At 45.9% G+C, this 20,688-nt stretch overlaps 9 protein-coding genes across 10 annotated transcripts; 5 read left to right on the forward strand and 4 right to left on the reverse strand.

The window, feature by feature from the left end:
- Positions 1–172: 172 nt before the first annotated feature.
- Positions 173–835, reverse strand: TERG_05261 (uncharacterized protein; the record flags this gene model as incomplete). Its single annotated transcript, XM_047748398.1, has 3 exons — positions 173–194; positions 226–383; positions 608–835. The coding sequence occupies 3 exons, from the start codon at positions 833–835 to the stop codon at positions 173–175; spliced, it is 408 nt and encodes a 135-aa protein (XP_047604380.1).
- Positions 836–1,509: 674 nt separating this feature from the next.
- TERG_05262 (uncharacterized protein) lies at positions 1,510–3,640 on the forward strand (the record flags this gene model as incomplete). The annotated part of the gene is made up of 2 exons (XM_047748399.1): positions 1,510–1,773; positions 1,847–3,640. 2 exons carry the CDS (start codon positions 1,510–1,512, stop codon positions 3,293–3,295), a joined length of 1,713 nt encoding a protein of 570 aa, XP_047604381.1. The 3' UTR covers positions 3,296–3,640.
- Positions 3,641–4,046: 406 nt separating this feature from the next.
- On the reverse strand, positions 4,047–5,877 carry TERG_05263 (uncharacterized protein; the record flags this gene model as incomplete). 2 transcript variants are annotated; one of them, XM_003234622.2, is made up of 4 exons in its annotated part: positions 5,637–5,877; positions 5,393–5,536; positions 4,959–5,334; positions 4,047–4,909 (listed from the first exon to the last, which is right to left on the reverse strand). In XM_003234622.2, the coding sequence occupies exons 1-4, from the start codon at positions 5,724–5,726 to the stop codon at positions 4,047–4,049; spliced, it is 1,473 nt and encodes a 490-aa protein (XP_003234670.1). In that variant the 5' UTR covers positions 5,727–5,877. The 2 variants fall into 2 exon arrangements, with proteins under 2 accessions (XP_003234670.1, XP_047606553.1); XM_047749955.1 differs by having other exon boundaries at positions 5,393–5,877.
- A 271-nt stretch (positions 5,878–6,148) lies between these two features.
- Positions 6,149–7,100, forward strand: TERG_05264 (uncharacterized protein; the record flags this gene model as incomplete). Its single annotated transcript, XM_003234623.1, has 3 exons — positions 6,149–6,220; positions 6,284–6,726; positions 6,812–7,100. The coding sequence occupies 3 exons, from the start codon at positions 6,149–6,151 to the stop codon at positions 7,098–7,100; spliced, it is 804 nt and encodes a 267-aa protein (XP_003234671.1).
- Positions 7,101–7,505: 405 nt separating this feature from the next.
- Positions 7,506–11,697, reverse strand: TERG_05265 (uncharacterized protein; the record flags this gene model as incomplete). Its single annotated transcript, XM_003234624.1, has 3 exons — positions 7,506–7,756; positions 7,816–11,332; positions 11,392–11,697. The coding sequence occupies 3 exons, from the start codon at positions 11,695–11,697 to the stop codon at positions 7,506–7,508; spliced, it is 4,074 nt and encodes a 1,357-aa protein (XP_003234672.1).
- Positions 11,698–12,232: 535 nt separating this feature from the next.
- On the reverse strand, positions 12,233–13,539 carry TERG_05266 (uncharacterized protein; the record flags this gene model as incomplete). The annotated part of the gene is made up of 5 exons (XM_003234625.1): positions 12,233–12,602; positions 12,673–13,052; positions 13,117–13,184; positions 13,238–13,274; positions 13,336–13,539. The coding sequence occupies 5 exons, from the start codon at positions 13,537–13,539 to the stop codon at positions 12,233–12,235; spliced, it is 1,059 nt and encodes a 352-aa protein (XP_003234673.1).
- Positions 13,540–16,117: 2,578 nt separating this feature from the next.
- On the forward strand, positions 16,118–16,606 carry TERG_12259 (uncharacterized protein; the record flags this gene model as incomplete). The annotated part of the gene is made up of 1 exon (XM_047751244.1): positions 16,118–16,606. The coding sequence occupies one exon, from the start codon at positions 16,118–16,120 to the stop codon at positions 16,604–16,606; it is 489 nt and encodes a 162-aa protein (XP_047606554.1).
- A 117-nt stretch (positions 16,607–16,723) lies between these two features.
- TERG_12260 (uncharacterized protein) lies at positions 16,724–17,323 on the forward strand (the record flags this gene model as incomplete). The annotated part of the gene is made up of 3 exons (XM_003234626.2): positions 16,724–16,936; positions 16,991–17,159; positions 17,214–17,323. 3 exons carry the CDS (start codon positions 16,724–16,726, stop codon positions 17,321–17,323), a joined length of 492 nt encoding a protein of 163 aa, XP_003234674.2.
- A 1,681-nt stretch (positions 17,324–19,004) lies between these two features.
- On the forward strand, positions 19,005–20,614 carry TERG_05268 (uncharacterized protein). The gene has a single exon (XM_047748400.1). It carries the CDS (start codon positions 19,647–19,649, stop codon positions 20,511–20,513), a length of 867 nt encoding a protein of 288 aa, XP_047604382.1. The 5' UTR covers positions 19,005–19,646; the 3' UTR covers positions 20,514–20,614.
- Positions 20,615–20,688: the final 74 nt, after the last annotated feature.

Here is a 20,688-nt window from a genome sequence, read left to right on the forward strand (position 1 = left end):
CCAAGCACAAAGTCGCGGCACTGTGGGCTGTCACCAGCGATATTTCCGAGGGCCCAGACGGCCTGCTCCCGTACATCAGGTTCGTGGCTGCTGAGGAGTTCAACGAATATCGGCACGGCTCCGGCTTCGATAACGACCTGAGTCTGCTGCGCGGATCCAGAAGCGATGTTGGTCAGGGCCCAGGCGGCTTCAAACTGGACCAAAGTGTGGGGAGATCGTAGGAACTCGACGAAACGGCTAACAACACCGGTCTCGATAACACGTTCAATTGGGGGGTTTCTCTCCTTGGAGAGGAGTTTTCTAAACTTGGTGGTGGACTGAATCTGCAGTTCGATCTGGTCTGAAAACACGCCCTTGACCATCTCTGGGAGCTCTGCATCCAACTGGTATATGTCAGTAAGAGTTCAGTTCCAGCCTCATAGTGTATGAACAATAATGATAACTGATAAGAATAATAATAACATCGTGGTATAGCCCTCCATGATGTATAAAAAAAAAAAAGAAAAAGAAAAAGAAAAGGCAAAAAGGTATGTCAGGGGTGTAGATGGGAGTTTAACGCCTCTAAGAAAACACGTTCAACGGAGTGATGAAAACAGAGCAGACATACCTCAGTTTCGATGGGACCAGCTTCATCGTCACTGTCTGCGAGCATGCCGCCATCACTGGCTCCTATCCCGGCGCCAATACCTCTTCGTTTGGCGAGATTCTCTTCTCTCTTCTGCTTGCGGATCTCGACCTGCTGCTCCTCGCGGCGACGACGGAGCTCATCCTGCTTGAATGTGCCCTTCGCCTTGAACTGGGTACGACGATGCTCGGGGATGTAGCGTTCAGCCATGATGGTGGTCGCTTCGATGCCGTTTATCTATTCCACGGCTGGTTCTTGCGGGTTGTTTATTAGTGAGGGGCTGTCCCTGTCACAGATGTGTGCTTTTTTTCTGGCCTGGATCGCGAGTCAGCTGCTAGAATAAAAGACCAGAGAGCGACGAGCGTAGGAGAGACGAACAGCCTGGCGGGAGACGAGACGGCGCGGAGAGCAAGACGGTCGACAGGAGACGTTGGGCGTTGTGAAGCGAAGGGAGGAGGAAGAAAGAAGACGAGTGGAAGAAGAAGATGTGGTGGTGGTGGTGGTGTTTTTTTTTTTTCTTTTTGGGTGTTTTTCTTCTTCGGTGGGCTTCGGCTTGGCTTTCACAGCTCTCTCCCTTAAGTTAACTTTTAACTAGTTCACCACCCAAGTTTAACTACTAAGACCAGGTTAATCAACGACTTCACCAGGCGGCAAACAACGTCTGTGGGCAGGATAGACGGCGGATAGAGACTGGAGACGGAGACGATACAGCGAGTGCACCGATGGGGACGCCGCTAGGGCTTTAGACGAGCTGGAATAACGTCTGAATGGCTGCTCGGCTGCGTCTCGACCACGGTTGAGCCTGAGTTAAGCCAGCAGCTACAACACAGCTACAAACAGTACAAACGACGGGGGGGGTTCCAGGAGATTGAGAGAACGAGACGATGGACCGGCTGCCTCCCGGCTTCGAGGACGTGGCTACGGCGCAGTCAAGAGTGTCTGGTGCTGTCAGCATCATCGCCGTCGTTGTGGATGCTCTCAGTCCGACCAGAACGTTAGGCTCGTCTTACATGTCGACCTTCACGGTCAAGGACCGCGACGTTGCCTCTGGGCCATGGGGGGGCCTCAAGGTAAAGTACTTTCATGATAACAGGGATCATCTCCCGGACCCTGATGTAGGCGATGTCATTTTGCTGCGGAATATCAAGGTTGGTATTTATATCAGTCTATATATCTCTCTAGGGTTATTACTCTTGGTAGCGTGCTAATGCCTTCTAACAGCCAAGTATTGTCAGAGGTATCCGTATGTACGTGTCTTCAGATGCAGACAGTGCTGCCTGGGTTCTGTGGAAAGGAGATAACTCGAACAAGAGGAAGCCTGGGTGCTTTAACCCAACCAGAGAAGAGAGGGAGTATGCGTCACGGTTGCTGAAAAATGATATCTCTGCTCAAAATATCTCCCAGAGCCTGCACGATGGCGATGGCAAGCAGCATACCCCGAATCCAACTCCAAGCCAGAAAGAAAAGGGCGCTCTTCCGAGCCGCAAGTTCTGCCTACTCAAGGATGCCAAATTTTCGAAATTTGTAGACATCACCGGCGAGGTTGTCAAAACGTTTAGGGAAGCTGATGACAGGTTCATACTTTACGTCACTGATTATACCTCCAATGAATATCTTTTTAATTATATCCAACCCTCTAACGACATGGACGATGATGACTACCCGTATCAATACATCAAAAAGGACAAGGACAGGCAATGGCCGGGCCCTTATGGGAGAATGACTATCCATATAACACTCTTCACTCCGCACGCCGAATACGCTCGAGAGCATGTCAAGGAAAAGGACTATGTTACTCTCTATAACGTGCGCATCAAGGCGGACAAGATTTCTGGCCGGATGGAAGGCGCCTTGCATACTGATCAGAAATACCCTCACAAAATACAGGTACATATTATCAGTGATACGGAAACTGACCTGTATTTCATGCAGTTAGTTAAACGAAAAGTGCAGTATTGGAAAAAAATGCGCGTAGAACTTCCCAATGACTTCAGTGAAAATAATCAATCACGAAAGCTGCCTGGCTCTGACCCTGTCAGGGACAGGAAAAGGAAGAGGCAGCAGGAGAAACGGGAGAAACTAAAGGAGGAAAAGAGAAAGAAGAAGAAAGACCCCGACCAGCCAGATTTCCCTCGTCTGGTCCAGACGAAAAGGGATGAGCTAAACCCCCATAGTATGTATTTTGCAAACCTTTCTACATACTTATCAGTCGGACAATCTAATGGCCACGGAACAGTACGCGCATCAAACCCTGCCATCCCTTGTCGATTGATCAGGGACATTCTAGACGCCGATACCCATGCATTCAAGGGCTGTGATGGTGTCGAATTCCAGCTACCATTCCAAAACTTCCGCTATCGCTCCTCTGTCCGCGTGGTTGACTTTTTCCCCCATAACCTAGAAGATTTTTCTGTCCTATATAATAGAGATTGTGCCCTCCTCTCTGACGATACAGACGACGTATCTGATAACAGTGACCCTGACGCCAGTCGGTGGTGGGAGTGGCGATTCTGTCTCCTTGTTGAAGACGGCGGTCCAAATATTCCTCCCCTCCCTTCAGGACAGACGCGTGAGCGCATGCCGCTCTTTGTCTGGGGCTCTGATGCAGAGTTTCTGCTACAGATGGACGCTGTTAAGTACGTTATTGCTAATACCATATTCTACTCCTGACTAACCCTATCACTAACTTGTATATCTAGCCTACGTGATAACTCGGATGCACTAGTTAATCTCCGAGAGAAGCTATTTGTTCTATGGGGTGATTTGGAGGAGCGCAAAAGCGCTGACATAGATGCCTTCTATTCCGGAAAAGCAGATACCGTCTCTACAAAACCTTTTACTTGCTGCATTAAAGAGTACGGTGTCAAGACCGGAAACAAAGAGACTGACCCTATTTCCCTAGGGTGGGAAAGACGTTTTCAGATGTTCCAAACTGCCATTTCCTGATCCTTCTGTGCTGGCCATTCTTTATTTAGCGAGTTTTCTGCTTTGTCTTGGTTATAAATATACCCCCCCCCCCCCCCCCCCCCCCCTTTGCATGTCTGTGCGTTGTCTTTCATTTGCAGCAATCATTTTCAGGGGCCCATCAACAGTACCCGGAACCTTTTTCTATGTGCCCTTTGTTAATTTATTTAATTATATTTTGTTTCATCTATTCGTTTGTTAGAAAGCTCAAAGGCCAATTCTGTTTTAACTGCCTGATATTGTTATAATTAAAGGTCCTGTTTGACTATGTGGGAGTAAAACTGCATATAGAAATAAAAAGACCGAATTCAAATAACCTCACCCATAAAGGTACACAAGAAACGAATGGAAGTCCCCCGAGCAATCACATCGGACAGAACTAAGTAACTTGCTTAAAAAACAAATAGGAGGATATTCGAGATTTAATGGAGAGAACAGGAACACATAGCGACCCCAATCAAACTTTGGTAAGCTTAACAATATTGGTATCAATTCCATGGGCGTCAGCATCAAATCGGCAATTTGATCCCCAGTAGCAATCTTTCTTTCCAGCCTCGCTGAGAGGACAGCGGTGACCGTAAATACAGGTAGCATCGTCACATTCGGTACCGAAATGGCAGGGTGTCATTCTAGCCACTACCTGCAGCACCATTCGCTCCTGTTTGCCAAGTTTATAGTCATGGGTATGATAGCAATTCGGGTTGGGACAGTCGCCTAGAAGAAAAAATAAGTTGCATAGCTTCAACTTCTTCACACGATTTAATTCGTCTTTTGGTGCGGCTTTAAAATCTATCCGATCGACTCTTTGTCCATACTTGTTGCGCTCAATAACCGGCGGAGACGGGGTACTTGGTTTGGATGGTGTTAAATCTTTGAATGTTGTACTTGCACTGGCTGCAATAGTAGATGCCCACGTCGCTGGTGTGGTACTGCTGCTGCCCGAAGTAGCAGAGGCAGCAGAAGTGGTGGCTGCTGTTCCGTTGGAATTCGAGGGAGTTCTGCTCACGGCCCGAGAATTGGGGTGTCCAATATTTGATGATGAATATGAATTTGAGGTGGTGACGGCGTTTTCCCAAGTATGATTTGATAAGGGAGTTATTTTGGATTCCCGGAATAAGGTCTCAAACTTCGTCACTCTATACGAGCCTATGAGCGAGGCAAGCTCCCTCTCAAAGGGGAATCCCTCCAAGAGAGTTATTCTTCTTGTGAGTTCTATATCGGCTAGATTATCTTCAAGGAGGCGTGCGTAACCGTTATCGTGGGAGCAACCCAAAAATATTTGTTGGCAATGGCAATTGTACAAATTCAGTTTTAGAGTTTCTATTGTTGTGAGAGAAGCTTATTAGTTTGTTGCTTCGAGTAATATAACCATGATGGTAATGTGAGAAGCTGGATAACTTGCCTGCAAGTTTATCATCTGCTCTATCCTTACCGCTCCCAACGTCGACAAAATCGAAGAGCAATCTGCCTCCATTAAATCCACGAACGAAGTCCTCAAAGACAGAAAGCTTATCAATAATCCCAGCTTTAAAGAGAGTTTCCCCTAAACCTCGCACATTTGCGTATATTCTCGCAACGATCTTCGGCGAATGAATGTTGGTGAAGGTCTCAGATGTGTAGTCACGTATAGCTAACCATAGTTGATTCGCGGCGTCTTTTCCTCCTTTTTCTCCTTGCTGAACTAAAGAGTCTCGAAATATCATGCCATCGCCATCTAGAAGTGCGATTACAAAGGGTTCTTGGTCCTATTGAGAACTATCTTAGCTTTGGATTCAAGACATATAGGCTTAAAGAGAGGTATACCATAGCAGTTTTAAATCTCGTCAACTGTTCCATAAGCTCCATTTCATGCATCTGCACTTCGCGATTAAATCTGGTTTCTCTGTCATGATCTAACCGTTCTCGCTGATAGGCATCTTCAAGCTCTGTAATTCTACTAAGTAGATCCTGCAGGACAGCTGAGTTAAAATTTACAACATAATATTCAGAATTGAGGGAGGAATTGGGCAATTTTTTTGGCTAGGATTCGAGAAAAACTACTACTAACCTCTATCAAAAGATTCTTGGTCTGTTCGATAGCCTTCAATTGCTCGTACCGGTTGAAGAACTCCTGAGCTTGGGCGGATACAGAAGCCATCTTCGGACACTTACAAAAAATATGAAAGACGGGAAAGGAATTGTGATATCGAGCGGGACAAGGGAAATATATCTGGCCCTCCAGAAATAGCTAGATAAAGAAACAGAAGCCGCAGCAGCTGGTGGTATAAAGAACGATGCTCGCGGACTCGTCTGTAAGCGCTTGCTTCTTCCTGTTTCAAATAAGAGATTAGCGCGCTAATTAACTTATTCATTAGCGATTATTGAAGCCGCGCGGATAAGCGCTTGCTGACTCAGCGATCGCGATTCTGTATACGTGGAGAAAATGCGTAAAAAGCCACAAGACCAAACATCGCACCGAAACTCGAACTGCTCACCACCTCTCCTCCTCCTCCTCCTTCTCCTTCTTGCCGGTCTCCCTTTTCTCTGTTGTGGCCGTTTCCTGGCGCATCTACCGTCAATATGGGCAAGCTCTCTTTTCTTTCTCTTGCGCTCCTCGCAGCCCAGTCCGTCTTCGTCAATGGCCAGGGATCTGTATGATATCTAAACCCCAAAAGCAATCTAGAGATGTGACCAATAGCTAACGATAATTGCTAGGCCGGGACTGAGGAAAACACCGAGGCTCCAGCCAATGTACCCAAGCTGGGAGTAACAGTATCAACGACATTCCCCAATGCCGAGGTGTTCGGGGTCAAGCTTGTCAACGGCCAGCCCACCGAGGCGCTTCTCCAATTTACCAACCCAGATCCTGAAACCGTAACCGTCAGCGTTATTGGAGGATCCCTTTGGACAATTGAAGCTCCAGGAAAGCTCCCCGTTAACGTCCGAAACCTTACTGCAACTCCATATGGCATGGACATCCCCGCTGGAGATCAAATCACTCTCCCTTATGTCTTCACCAACGACATGCACCCTCAAGATTTGACATTGAACCTTGCTGCCGTGATCAGCGATAGCAAAGGAATTATGCATCCGATCACTGCTTACAACGGCACTGTTAGTGTTGTAGAGCAGGACACCAGCATTTTTGACCCTCAAGTGTAAGCTTCTAACACCTTCAGTCCCCGGGGTAATAATCCTGCACCTTTCTCGTTGTAATTGCTAACGTATATGGTTGTTCGACAGCCTCTTCCTCTATCTCTTCCTTCTGGCCTGCGCAGCAGGCTCTGTCTACTTCTTCTACACTCTCTGGATTGCACCCTACCTCCCTCAGAAGCGCAAGGGTGGGAAGGGATCTGATCGTGCCCGAAAGTCAGCCGGCGTTTCTTCTTCTGTCGACGCTACAGATCCGGCTTCCACCGAAGGAACTCCTTCGACAAAGACTTACGATACTGAGTGGATTCCAGCCCATCACATCAACAGACCTGAAGCACGAAAGGTCAAGTCTAGCGGAAGCCGTGCGAAACGAGCTTAGACACCGTTTTGATAACAAATTCAAAGTTCCTTGGATATAGAAACATATGTTTTAGCTGCTTTTAAAATGTAAAGCCTTGAACACCTGGTATTGACTGGCTAAGAATGACATCCGTATACAACAAAAGCTATCTTTCCAGTAATGTACTTTCAGCTGTTCCGCATTATTCAGCTTTCATATATGCTAAACCATTATGCAAATGTATATTATCTTATCTTCCAGTATCTAGGCTAGCATTTCTCCGTGGTAATTCGTCGCAGTGCTATGAGCATCATGACACTATATGAAATTCACCTCAAATCTATTCCCTTTTTATATACTGCGGAAATTGTTTTATCTGCAAACCAATAGCACTTATCCAACAAAATAATAGTAACGAAGAATACGGGATAGTAATAGGCTTATTTATAAATCTTGCCCATTAAGTAGGACGAGGTGGCGGACGACATCAATCACTTCGTCCTCCTCCACATTGAGGCCAGGATTATCAACCTTTCGCCTCAACACTTCATCAAGCATCATTCTCAGCCGAGAAATCAGGACTCCGATTCGAGCCCAACCTCGGAGCCGGAGCCATTCGTCGACTAGCACACCTCTACCTAGAGTGTCTAGTGTCACTTGCCCGGTGAATAACAGAAGGCCATAAGAATTAAATGCTGTCAAAAGATTAATTACCTGTACACTATAAGAGCATGGGAGTAAGACATATACTCACGCGTGACGTCTCGTATGAAGACTTTACTTGTTGCCATTTTGGTGAAATAACTCACGTATTGTGCAGACCCAGAAAATACCTGGGCTTCAAACAAGATAGAGCTGGGATGCACAAATACTCTGCCATTCTCCTGGTTAAAGTATTTGATCGTGCGAGCCTCGGGGTCGAGCTCGATGGTTCCAGTCATCGATGAAGCGAATTTCTTCTCGGGGAAGGATATCGACGCAATCTGGGGGTTAAAAGCACCTGATATCAGGGCGCGAATTAAACGGGTGTTCTTGTTGTGACGATTCCATCGGCTTTCACAATCGGGATCCTTGTAATCGACTGGCAGAAGCGCTGCATCTTTTAGAGACCCAAGGAGCTGAGCCCGGTTGGAGGAGATATCCTGCAGTGTCTGTGGAAGTAGAAACTTATCCCGGCACCATACCTGAGCTTTCCGATGACCTTGCTCACGGATCTTGTCCGCCCATTGCTGGTATGCAGCGAGATCTGTTAGAAGATCTCCATCTCCATTGGAAAACGAACTTCGAGCCTCTTTGGCTTCCTCGCGGGCTTCCCTTGGACTTGCAAATGGGCTCTTAACTGTCAAAATAGCAGCGATGGTCAAGCATGCCTCTATGCATCCAAAAATCACACCGTAAACCATTAACTTGGCACACCGCAAATCTGCTGGAATTATGGATAAATAGCGTCCAAGGGCAGTTAGCTGATCATTATCAAGAGCCCCCATGCGATGGAGCATATGCAAGGCTCCACCGACAGCAACATTGTCTGGAGGTGTGAGAGTGTTTGCAAGGAAGTCAGGTACATTTTGAATCCCTCTCATCGCCTTTACAGAAAGGCAAAGTTGCTCAAGGGGAACACGCCGGATTTCCGGCTCAGGTCGGGACGCCATATTCTTCTCGGCATTTCGAGTGTACAGTTTAAAGCAGGTACCGTTGCGGACACGTCCAGCTCGGCCTCGACGTTGCTTGCAAGCTGCTTGGGAGGCCCATGTTTCTTCCAGCCGTACTATGTTGTCGACTGGGTTATATCGGGTCTCCTTGACTCGGCCAGTATCTATAACAGCCACTATATCCTCGATCGTAATGGATGTTTCCGCAACATTTGTGGCCGCAATCACTTTTCTCTTTCCAGGCGGCGGTGGATTGAAGACTCGTTTCTGCTCATTTGGAAGTAGTGAAGCATGCAGAGGAAGTAAGTGGGCAAAATGTAAATGCTTCATGGAAGACAAACATCTGTCTATTTCCATTGTTCCTGGTAGGAAGATCAAGATGCCACCCGGCTCATTTTCGAGCTGAGAATCAATGTGTTGAACAGTGCTGGATATAAGATCATAGTTTATTCCACTGCCCAGCTTCTGGATAGTTTTGCCCAGCGATTGTTCGCTTTCGTCAGAGACTTCATATGGCGTGTTTGAGTCGAAGCCGGTGCTTCGGAGCACATCATCCAGGTATATATCCTCAACAGGGAACGTCCTACCCGGGATATTGACTCTTCCAACCTGCTTATCCCCACCGAAATAGTTGATGAACATATTGGCGTCCAGAGTGGCACTCATCAGGATCAATTTCAGGTCTTTTCGGATTCTCAAAGCTTCTCTCAGTACGGCAAGGAGAAAATCGGTATCCAGACCTCTCTCATGGACCTCGTCAAGAACCACATGGCTGATATCGGCTAAAGCTTCAACAACACTTTCGCCGGCCGTTTGCAGACGTCGTAGCAGGACACCGGTGGTCATAAATGTAATCTTAGTTACACCTGGTTTTGATTTTGAATCTCCTCGAATAATGTAACCAACATCATCACCGACGCTTGAACATCGCTCTGCGCTAACGCGATCGGCAAGACCCAGGGCAGAAATTCTTCGTGGTTGTGTGCAAACTATATTTGCTGACGAACCAAGGTCTCGCCGTATCAAATCATCCAATATAAACTGGACACATTGAGTACTTTTTCCACTACCAGTCTCACCGGAGATAATTGTGACCTGGTGTGAGTGAATTTCGTCCAGAATTACATCTTGGATATCCCACGCTGGCAGAGCTTGTCTTGCTTTGAGCATCTTCTGCTGCTCAGGTGTAGTCTGTTTGGCCTCCCAGCTACGCCGGATGTCATTACTAGCAGGGCCCTTAGGCCGAGATGCCATTCCTCTAGCCAACTTTGACTTTGATCCTGGATTAGAGGTACGAGGTAAATCTTTTTCGCCATTCAAATTGTCACCGGCCTCCACAGAAATGCTTCGTAACTTCCCAGGATTCTCCAAAATGCAAGGTAGGTTCTCATTCAGCCAGTCAATTATGTTAAATAACATTGGCTCCCCCCTAAGATCGGCCAGGGCATGCTGTATTGCTTGTCGCGTAGCACTCAGTCGGATATATGCAGGTATTTCCTTTGTGACAATGGCCACAACAGGAGGGCTTTCAGGGTAAACAGCTCTCGCTGGATTCCAGAAAGAGTATGTAATAGATGGTAAAGTCCCATTTTCTGACATGATTTGGCATGCGTGTTTAGATAGCCTTTCATATTTGGTATCAAAAATAGCCTCTAACGTTTGATGCTCTTCCTCCCAAATAGCATTATCGTTGACAGGAGTGTCAGATTCAATATCAAGATCTCGACTGTAGATCAACAAATGTTGCAGAGCTTCCGCCGCAAGTCGTTCATCGTTTTCATACTTATCAAGAACTGAGCTGCAGAGATCTGCAGAGTATCCAGCAGCAGATAGTCGTTTTATTTTAGACTCTCTTGCAAGGTCGTTGCTTGCCAACGTTATGCCAGCGGTATACCCTTCAGGTAAACTCCACGGAGGAAGGTCATCTTCTGGTATATGGATGAGTAGCCATTCAAGAGCTTCCTCTCTATCTTTACATTCTGAAAGTGCTTCTTCAACATGGCTGGTTCGGAAGCCAAGCTTAACAAACTCATCCATCATGTTTCTTCTTCCAGTTTCAGATATTTCAATCCCATACGGATTCCAGATAGCTCTCCTCCTAATCAGTTCTTCAACTCTCCCACGCACTTTGTCACCCATATCAATTCTGGGCGCCTTTAGCCAGCGGCCCCCTGTATTCCCATTGCCGCTACCCCCACCGGACGATAGCCCGAGCTGGACACGGTCCTCTTTTTGTTTAGTTGGTTCCTTCGCTTTTTGTTCCTTCCGCCGTGTAAGTTCAGCGACGGCATTATTCCTTTCTTGGAACGTAGTGAAAGGATCAGCTTCATACATCCAGCCATTTCCCTGTTTAACATCTTCAGCCTTAAGTGCGGCAAACTGGTCTTTCCATAAATCACGAAAAGTTGGAGGCATCATCATATGCAAATTCCGCATATTGCATACTCGAAACAGAGTGTAGGCAGCAGCAAAGTGGCGGGCTTCCACAGCTGTCGGTTGTGTGCCTAATTTCCTGTGGGAGGGAGGCAAACGGAATGGGGGTAGTGTCACTGTGTCGTTCGTTTTAGGGTTAACCTTTTTCAATGTCACATATGCCAGAAAACCATCTGCGTTTTTAGCCTATTCCGTCAGTATCATCATGATAAAACATAGCAGGCATCCAATATATAACAACTTACCATTGTGTACTCAGGCTTTGCCCACTTCTGCTTTTGACAATGCTCCGAAAGCATGTTAACAGGCAATTTACCTGTCCATGATGCTCCGCCTATAACAGCCCTCACGGAGGGCTTTTTGGGCTCCTCTGGATTGTTCGTTGCCTCCCCTCCAGCATCTTTGCCTTTGGACTTAGCTCCAGCTTTCGATTTCTTAGCTTCATTTTTCTCGCCCGCAGCAACAAAATCCGATATGGAGATCTCTGCTGGCTGCGAGCTCGAGGATTTCTTGGGCCCAGCACGATTTCCACCGCCCTTTTTTGGGCCCATGATCCTGAGAGCGCGATGAAAAATCAGCTGCTGTTTGGCTGAATATCAGTCTCAATCCTCCCGAAAGGCAAGAAATTGTGTCGCGAATTTTGGCTGCTTAGTCAGCGATTGATAACCTTGATAAGCAAGAAACGATAAGCGATAAGCAAAGGCAGAAAATCAAAGGTAAAAAATGCAAAGACCATGATGAATGATTTTAGAAAACATGCATATTAACCCCCTATACCAGTGTCATATCGTATCGCATACTCTGAAACCATGGCTTGAAACAGCGCTACCTTCCAATAACTCCTGCCAGTTGAATCATCATCGTACATCTCATTCATCCCCGTACTGTTCCCCTAAACGCCAAAACAAGCCCAACATGAGAAACATGAGCATTAACTATCGTAAAACATGCACCTCACCAAATAAAACCAGCCTGAAGAACGGAACCTTGAAAGTCGAGTAATCATAGTTAAAACTAAAAGGAGGGAGGCCGAGAGAGAAAAGAGAAGTGGCAAAGAGAACCCTGTCGCCGTAAGAATTGATGGTCCTATCCCCAAGTAGGGAATATGATATTTGCGAGGCCGTAAGAATTGGATAACATCGTCTGCGTTTCAGATATAGAAGAGCTTCGTGAATTTCGTAGTGAGCACCATGTAGTAATAAATGGGCTATTAGATTTGGTGGTAGAAGCCTCACTACTAGTGTCGGAGATGCTGTCACTGTACTGAAACGTAGGGAACAGGGACGGAATAATCTTTGACAGAGGAATCCGAACCATTGGCAGGCAAGCACAGATAATAGCTGTGTTGGCTTCGATGGTTGTCCATAACGTTGAAAGTATCGTTCCCTCATTCACGTCGCTCGCCTTAGAAGACGTATTAAGGGTAAGCATACGTGCAATAGAAGTCCCACAGACACTGAAAAGCGGCGAGAGTTAGTCAAGTTATCCTTGGTTTTCACCATAAGGTAGGATATAGGAATACATACAATATCCCTAGTGCGAATACCAGATTCAATGCAAGTTTTTGGCGTCGGGGCAACTTCAACCCCTTAATGACTGGAATTGGGAGAAGCAGGATTATGACATCCGTCAAGGTGTGCAATGCCGCGTTTGCATACCAGAAAGCAGTAAGATTGACACAAGTCCCTGGTAAATATCTTGCCCAGGCTTTTGGGATCGGGTCACACTGAAAAATCGTGACTATAAAGGTGGCGACCGTGTAAAGCATGATATAGACGAATAGGACGTCGCAGATAAATTTGAATCGAAACCTCTCGGTATCAAAGATCTTGCGGTATAAGAGCAGGATTGAAAGCTTCGTCATGTTTATAGTCACTCTATAAAGCATTTGCAGGGCAAAGTATAACTATAATGGTAAATATGAGTCAGTCCAAACGTATATAAAGCCACTGTCATTAACAGCAACTGACCTCAAGAGCTATTTTCAAGTCATCCTCGGGCACGTCAAATGAAGGTCGCCCATAGCCATGATTAACAGCTATACAGAGGTTAGATACGCGGTATGCATATATCATTGGATCTGAAACGTACCCACAACGTTGACAACGTTCATGGCAACACAAATGATCTACATATACACGTATTCAATCAGCAATTTGAATCTAGAAAACAAGCCTGAGGAGACTTACCAACGATCCTATAATAACGAAGTCATCCGATGCCAGCTTCTCGCTTGTCACCAGCCGAACAATAACGCGGTTCACCACAAGAGCAACTGCAACGCTCGTCATAACAATATCGATGATAACCATGCTAGAAGCTGGACCACCGAGTCCAAACGATCGCGCCGAAAGGGCGATGGGAGCCGTTAAGTGATCAAGAATCGGTGCCATTTTCAGTAAAAACAAAATTATACAGAGACAAGGAAGAAGGCCGCGATTAATGGAAATAAACACAAAGGAGAAGCAAAAAGAAAATGAGAACAAGCTCGCGAAGAACAAAACACAGAGAGCAAAGTAGACTTGTTTGAAGCTTAGAGGGAGCAAAGTAGAAGAAAGAGAAGAGAAGTAGAGCCAGGATATAGAAAAAAGGAAGCACAGAATCTGTCTTGCGTCACGAATTTTAGCCTATAGTCTAGACAAGAGTGCGGAGAGATATAAGTGGGTATATATGCACGCGAACCCAGCACGCGTTATCAATAGGAAATAGAGATATCAAGGAAATAAGAGAGATAAGAGAGCATCAGACTCATACGATGAGGCTGAAGGGGGAAAAGGAAGGAAGGGAAATAGATAATGACTTTGATGGAAGCCCAGATGCGAACAATTACATATATATCAGGGCTCTGGCTACCTTCTTCATTTGCTAGTAAGTGGTGATTGTTACTAGAAAAGAGTTCCTTTCAGTATATTTAGAGGTATATGAGGCAGTGAAGTACAGATCTTCTTGCTGCCAACAAGGAAAATATAAGCCATGAGGGGGAAGACCCATACGCAGAAAGGTGTCTGAAACATGCGCTCGACCAAAATTTGAAGAGACTCCAAATACCAGAATGGTTTCGTCTTCTGTGGGGGATGAAAAGTAGATATGGTGCTCGTTTGAAACAGGCACACATGTCATGGCTCGGACCAGTCTGCAGCGATGTAGTACACCAATATGCTAAGGAAGACGACAACCCCAACTATAGGATGCTAAAGACAGGATCTGCCGCGCAGAATCTGTCCCATTATGCAGATACTTGGCTTCGAGGGCCGCAAGAATTTGCTTAAGAAGGAATGAATTCCCATAACATGCTGACGTTGGTGGTAAAGGGGCCAATGGAGATAGGCAAATAAAAGGCCAAATATCCCTATTAAGCCTTACACAGAAGCTGAGGATATCAAGTCCAGGGTTATGGAATGGTGGGTATAAGCCGACTCGTGCTACCATGTCGGAGAGCCCAAGCTTGACGGCGGCACTTGCATTTCAAAGCCGTTGGCACCAGATGCTGTAAATAGCTTTAAACCAACTGATATCCGGTTTCATCGAATAAAGGGAATTGTGTGGAAAATGCGGCATAAATGGCCAGTAGAATTTATTGAAATAGATTATCATGAAATAAAGAAAGAGAGACTACACATGAAGGATGAGGCGTGCTCAGCCTTAAACTAAGGGTCTGCAATACGATGATCATCCCTTAAGGCACCAGAGACGAGCAAACCATAAATAGAATCACAGTATGTTCGGCCTTCGCTTCAAACCAGAATGTAGCAGGATAAAGAGTGTGAAAAACCCCCTCGACCTTAGTATGACAGGCTGAAATTTCGCCGATGCGCCTCAGACGTTACAAGGCAAGATACGAAGTTGTTCCTGTTCTGTCGTTTGTTGGCCTCTGGTAGAATGGAAAACATACAGTCACGTGTTATTCAGATGACACGTTTAAAGTTCCAATGGCATAGCGCCAAGAAAAGGCCGGCCCGGTCGCAACCTTAAGTCGGGTATAAAAGTTAAAATCTGGGTTTGGGATTTCCAGGGAGAACAAGTTGTACTCTCATCAGTGCCAGTTCAAGGCGTCAGAAATTAGAATGAGATAATAGCTGCAAGTGTTTATCAATATTGTTGTTAGACCTTTACTGCACCAATATATAATTGAAGTTCGACTTGGCCAACTAACTTATGGATGAGGCTTGAGAGGTGAGGCATTCGTATGGCGAGCAACTGCTTTAGATTCCAATCATAATGACGCAAATTCAGTTTCAGATCCAAATATTCAATCACATATCAACGATCACTTTCCCAGGGGTTATCAATCTGCTCCTCTTTATGAACTCATGAAAACGACAGCAAAGTAAGAGATCTATCCCTGTGATTCGCTGCATAACTCCTTCGAGTGAACGAATCCAGTATCATGCAAAGGTCGGGAGAAGGATAACAGTTTCCTGATTAGCTCCTGAATATAGCCACCCCCGAACATGTTACAGATGTTGTCAACGTGAGCATGTTTACTGGTAATTATCGCTGAGTTGGCTGGCTATCAAGTTCGCCAGTAGGTCAACTAAACAGCTTGTCAACTTACATTTATCATCCCCTGAACTACTCTAAAAATAGCCAAGTGCACCAAGCCGCTAATTCGTTAACCAGTTAACCAGTTAATTAGTTAGTTTAAAGACTTAATTTGACGAAAATCCAGGGCTTTACCAATCGCAGTACGGAGTACAACCAACGTCAATATACTATCTTGTTCGAAAGCCACCTGAACGAAGATATGCTTCTCAATGAATACCATGCGTCGACCTCTCAGCTTAGTATTTAACCCTCTTAAGCTTCTTCGACAACCCGCCTGGCCTCACCCGACAGCTATCGCCCCAAAGTTGGACTTAAGCCAACCAGTTGAAGAAAAAAATTCACCATATTATGACCCATTATACTTTTACCCAGCACGACTAGGAGAGGTTCTCCACAATCGTTACCAATTAGTGAATAAGTTGGGCCATGGTAGTAGAGCGACTGTTTGGCTTGCTAAAGACCTTCACCGGTGTGGCCCCGACAACCTTAGCATTTAATCTAAACATACTAACTCCTCCTAGATGGCGTTGGCTCGAGGAAAAGTATGTGGCAGTGAAGATAAATTCCAATCATGATACCCGTAAATTTTCCGGGGACTCTGAAATAAACATCCTTCGTCATATTTCGACAGCGAATCCCCGACATATAGGCTGGCACTTCACTCGTCATCTACTTGACACATTTCTTGTCCAAAATCCTACTTCGAAGAAACCTCACGCTTGTCTTGTTTTTGAGCCGCTACGGGAAAGCCTTGGGCGCTACTGTAGAAGATGGGAAGATGGTGTGATGCCCCCGGAGATATTCAGAATAGTGCTCCAGATAATTCTCCAAGCACTCGACTATTTACACTCCGAATGCCATATTATTCACACTGGTAGGCATTTCGCTAGATGTATAGCTCGAGAAATTTACTAAACCAAGACTCAAACCTCAAACCGGATAATATCATGGTGAAGTTGGAAGATACTACTCTTCTTTCCCTCTCTGCCAAAGAAGAATATAATAACCCGTTGCCTCAGAAGCATAACGAGGATGGGCGCATCATATATCGCTCTCGCAGGAAATTTGGGTCCATTAAAGAGAATTACCGGACTTATTGAAATTTTGGATTTTGACTTAGCAGTGCGTGGCGATGGTCCTGTTAACCATGATGGGTGTATCCAGGCAGAGGTATACCGGGCGCCTGAGGTTGTGCTAGATAAAGGATACAGCTATAGTGCTGATATCTGGAGCTTAGGAGTCATGGTGTGTTGATCTCTCGCAGTCCCGTTTTTCTAACGTTTGAGCTAATTGACAAAGCTGTGGGATTTCCTTGAAGGCAGAACCCTTTTCCAAGATGTCGACCCTCTACATGTTGAGGAGTATTATGATGAACAACACCTCGCGTTGATAACTGCACTCCTAGGTCCTCCGCCAAAAGACCTACTTGACAAGGGCAAGCGGACATCAATGTTTTACAAGTCAGATGGTAAGTGCTTGTCCAATGCCAACATGATTGATCACAACCTAAGACATACAATAGGGACTCTGCAAAATCCATCATTGATCCCGGAGGACTTCACTTTCCAAAATACGATCTGCAATATGAGTGGAGAATGGAAGAGAAGATTCATCAACTTTGTGCAGCGATGATTAAATAGAGACCAGAGGAGCGCAGTACCGCAAAAGAACTGCTCAGTGATCCGTGGCTACACGAAGACTTTCCTAACGAGTAAATCTGCATTATACCCACAACTGTACATATTGATAGAATGTATAAAACTATCATCTTGGACTATAATTCATAAAAAATCCAATTCTACCCTTATATTACAATGATGAATTAAGCTGAGATATATATGTCCTCAGTCATACTAAGCAGGACTTTCGGTTGCCATCGACGCCTATATGAACAGTGGATCGTGGTACCTCCGTCCGCAGCAGTTTGTCCTACCACTACCTCTTTAGTAGACTTCAACACTGCCTTTAACTGTGAGAAAATGATAGCGTAGTTTTATAGTGATATGCGTTGTAGTTGGTATAGGAGGAAACAATAGGAACCGTTCATAGCTTAAAAGACACGATGGATGACGAACGTCGTCCATGATCTGGACCTGTGAGGAAGTTTTCGAGTGATAGAAGTTCGATGGATGATAACTGTACTTCTGGGAAGTTCAGCATAGAAAGCTGAGACGACAATGAGATGTAGAGCCGGGAAGATGATATAAAAAGGTAACATCTAGCCAGGTCAGCGTTCCTTGTGACGGTTGGAAGTTAAATCATAAAGGATATTAAGATCGTAGGTAATCTAGAGCCACGGTACACGGACAGTCAATGATACATGTTAGACGTTACCTAGAGCTGCAAGTTAGATCGGATAGAAATATATTCGTATCAAACCCTAGAGTGTAAAATCCATCCAGTAAACTAATCATTAATTAGAATAATCAATCAACCAATTAGGCACGATGAAATTATGTTTTGACAGTGACCTCTCCGCGTACTCATTCCAAACATAGACTTAAGGCCCGTATTGTGATCTGTTGATATATCGCCATTTGGATTTGACGCTTTGCATTAGACCCAATGGTCTCGTTATTCCTTGGCTGATTTGAATATATGTTCACCCTTTTAGCAGAATGGCATATCGTTTCCATTATCTTTCCGTAGGATCGTTTGGTGATGTAGTCAGATACCCGCTAAGAAGCACAAAGCTGGACGCTGAACGATCGATCCTAGACACCATAGTATATTTGTACTAATGGTTGAGGCAGATGATTGCAAGGTATTCACCGCAAGACCGAATAGAGGAATATGCTGCGTTGGAAGTATACTGTAGCTGATAATGCTGCATGTCCGGTATCTGGGTATTTACTACACACGGACATCACATTGCCACAGGATAACCATGGAGACAGCAAAGGTACACCTCGGATATCAGAAGTATCCCATTGAAGGCCATTGCTGACAGACATTCACTTGATTACGGTCTTTGGCTTGCTCGGCTCTGTTGAATACGATGTTGCAAAGCCCGCCAACACTCGAGGAGAAGTGCTGGCTAATCGTCCCGGGCACTTTAGTTATGGAGCACTTGCCATCGGAATTCCGAGTACCGAAAACCAAGATGACGACAGAACTACTTGGCCGAACTGGGGGGACAAACAGATTCTTTTATACGGCGGAGTGTGTAATGGAGAAGCGGTGCTCCCTGGGGCTTCTATCTGTCAGTTGGGAGTCAATTAGAAGAGGAGCGGGTGTGCCTGTCAGTCGGTGATACGAGGGTGGCTTGAGAAGAAGCACAAAGCCACGTATCGGGCCTGTCATGCCTGGGTTACATGCAGGCGAGGTTAATGGCGGGAAGCTTGGCTGTCTTCGGGACAGGGGAGTGCTGTTCAAATATATATAGATCCTGCAGTTGATATATACCCTTGGGGGTGTTATAGTGTGCGTACGTCAACGTCAGTGTTGTTATTATAACGAACCGATGAACACGGCAGGCTGGACAATCTCTCGTTTTGAGTGTCTTGGAGCCAGCTCTCCGTTAATTAGAGGTTGATGAAGGTGGCTCCGGGCATGTTTGAAGTCGGATGAGCAAACAGTGTAAACGGCGCCTCTAGTATTGTGATCGCCGCCTTCTGCCACAATACCTTGCAAGACCGGGGTTTGATATGAGGAATCGTAGAGGCCGGGATCGACCCGTTCAGAGCTCTCGGCCGGGGTAGGGCTCCAGCAGTGATGAACCTCAAACTGATCGACGCTCTAACTCGGCATTCCACGAAAATAAGGGAAGAAACTTGAATAATACTCCGTATTATGCCTTAAATACAGGCAGGGTGCCATTCCACCATTGTGTAGGCATACATATATATATACCCTGCTGTTCTCCTGGCCTACTGTGTAATTATCCTGGAGAGAAAGAACTGCAGTCGAATCTGTGGCCGTTGGGAGAACTTGAGAAAAGAAGAAAAGACTCAAGATGCTACGCCTTAAAACCCTAAGCAGCTCCTGCCTGGCTACTCTGCTGACCACCTGCCTTGGTGCAGCATCTGTATCTGCACAGTCGCCTCCTGAAAACCTCTGGCCGGTGCAGACATTCCAGAGCACAGATATCCAGACACCATTTTTCAATGTGACGAAGAAAGGCCAAACAGAGCCGGGCTATATCTTCTTTAGTCCTAGAGATAAGGCACGAAAGATTGGACATCCAGCTATCTTTGACGACAATGGCCAGGTTGTGTGGAAGGGACCCGAAGACGCGAGCACATATGGCTTCAAGCCTCAACTTCTTGACGGGAAGCCAGTGATGGTCAGCTGGTTCGGATTTGCGAACGAGACTGGATTCGGTTTGGGATCTATGAGCATCTTCGACAGCTCGTATGAGAAGATCCACGAGGTAATTCTGCCCGGCGGCGATAACGAATATTACAAGACGATATACGAGCCCAAGACGTTCCCATCATACATGGACAATCACGAAGGCCAGATCACAGACCAAGGAACCATCGTCGTGACAGTTGTCAATGTCACTGAGGCAGATCTGCGAGCTGTTGGTGGGCCAGAGAAGGGCTGGGTTGTCGATGGAGGCTTTTTGGAAATGGACATCAAGACTAATGACGTTCTCTTCCGTTGGAGTGCGGCCGAACACCTCGATGAGATCCCGGTCACCTTCTCCCTGAAGCCACTTGAGGGAGCTGGAACTTCATCCAAGGACCCATGGAATTACATCCACGTTAACTCCGTCTACAAGTCCGGGGATTCTTATATCGTCTCATCTCGATACTCTTGCAACATCTTCCTTATCTCCAAGGAAGGCAAGATTGTCTGGCGTCTCAACGTAAGTTGAAGCTCTTTTTCGTCTGGATCTTATGTCCCTTGCACTTCCGAGCAACTAACTAACGGTCCGTTTTCTAGGGCATTGATGGAGGCGACTTCGAGCTCGGTCCCGGCACGAACTTCTGCTACCAGCATGAAGTCCGGGTCGAGAGCACACCGTTGACAGATCACGCTGACCACGCATA

Source organism: Trichophyton rubrum (genome assembly GCF_000151425.1).
Source record: "Trichophyton rubrum CBS 118892 genomic scaffold supercont2.5, whole genome shotgun sequence".
NCBI classification, from domain to species: domain Eukaryota; kingdom Fungi; phylum Ascomycota; class Eurotiomycetes; order Onygenales; family Arthrodermataceae; genus Trichophyton; species Trichophyton rubrum.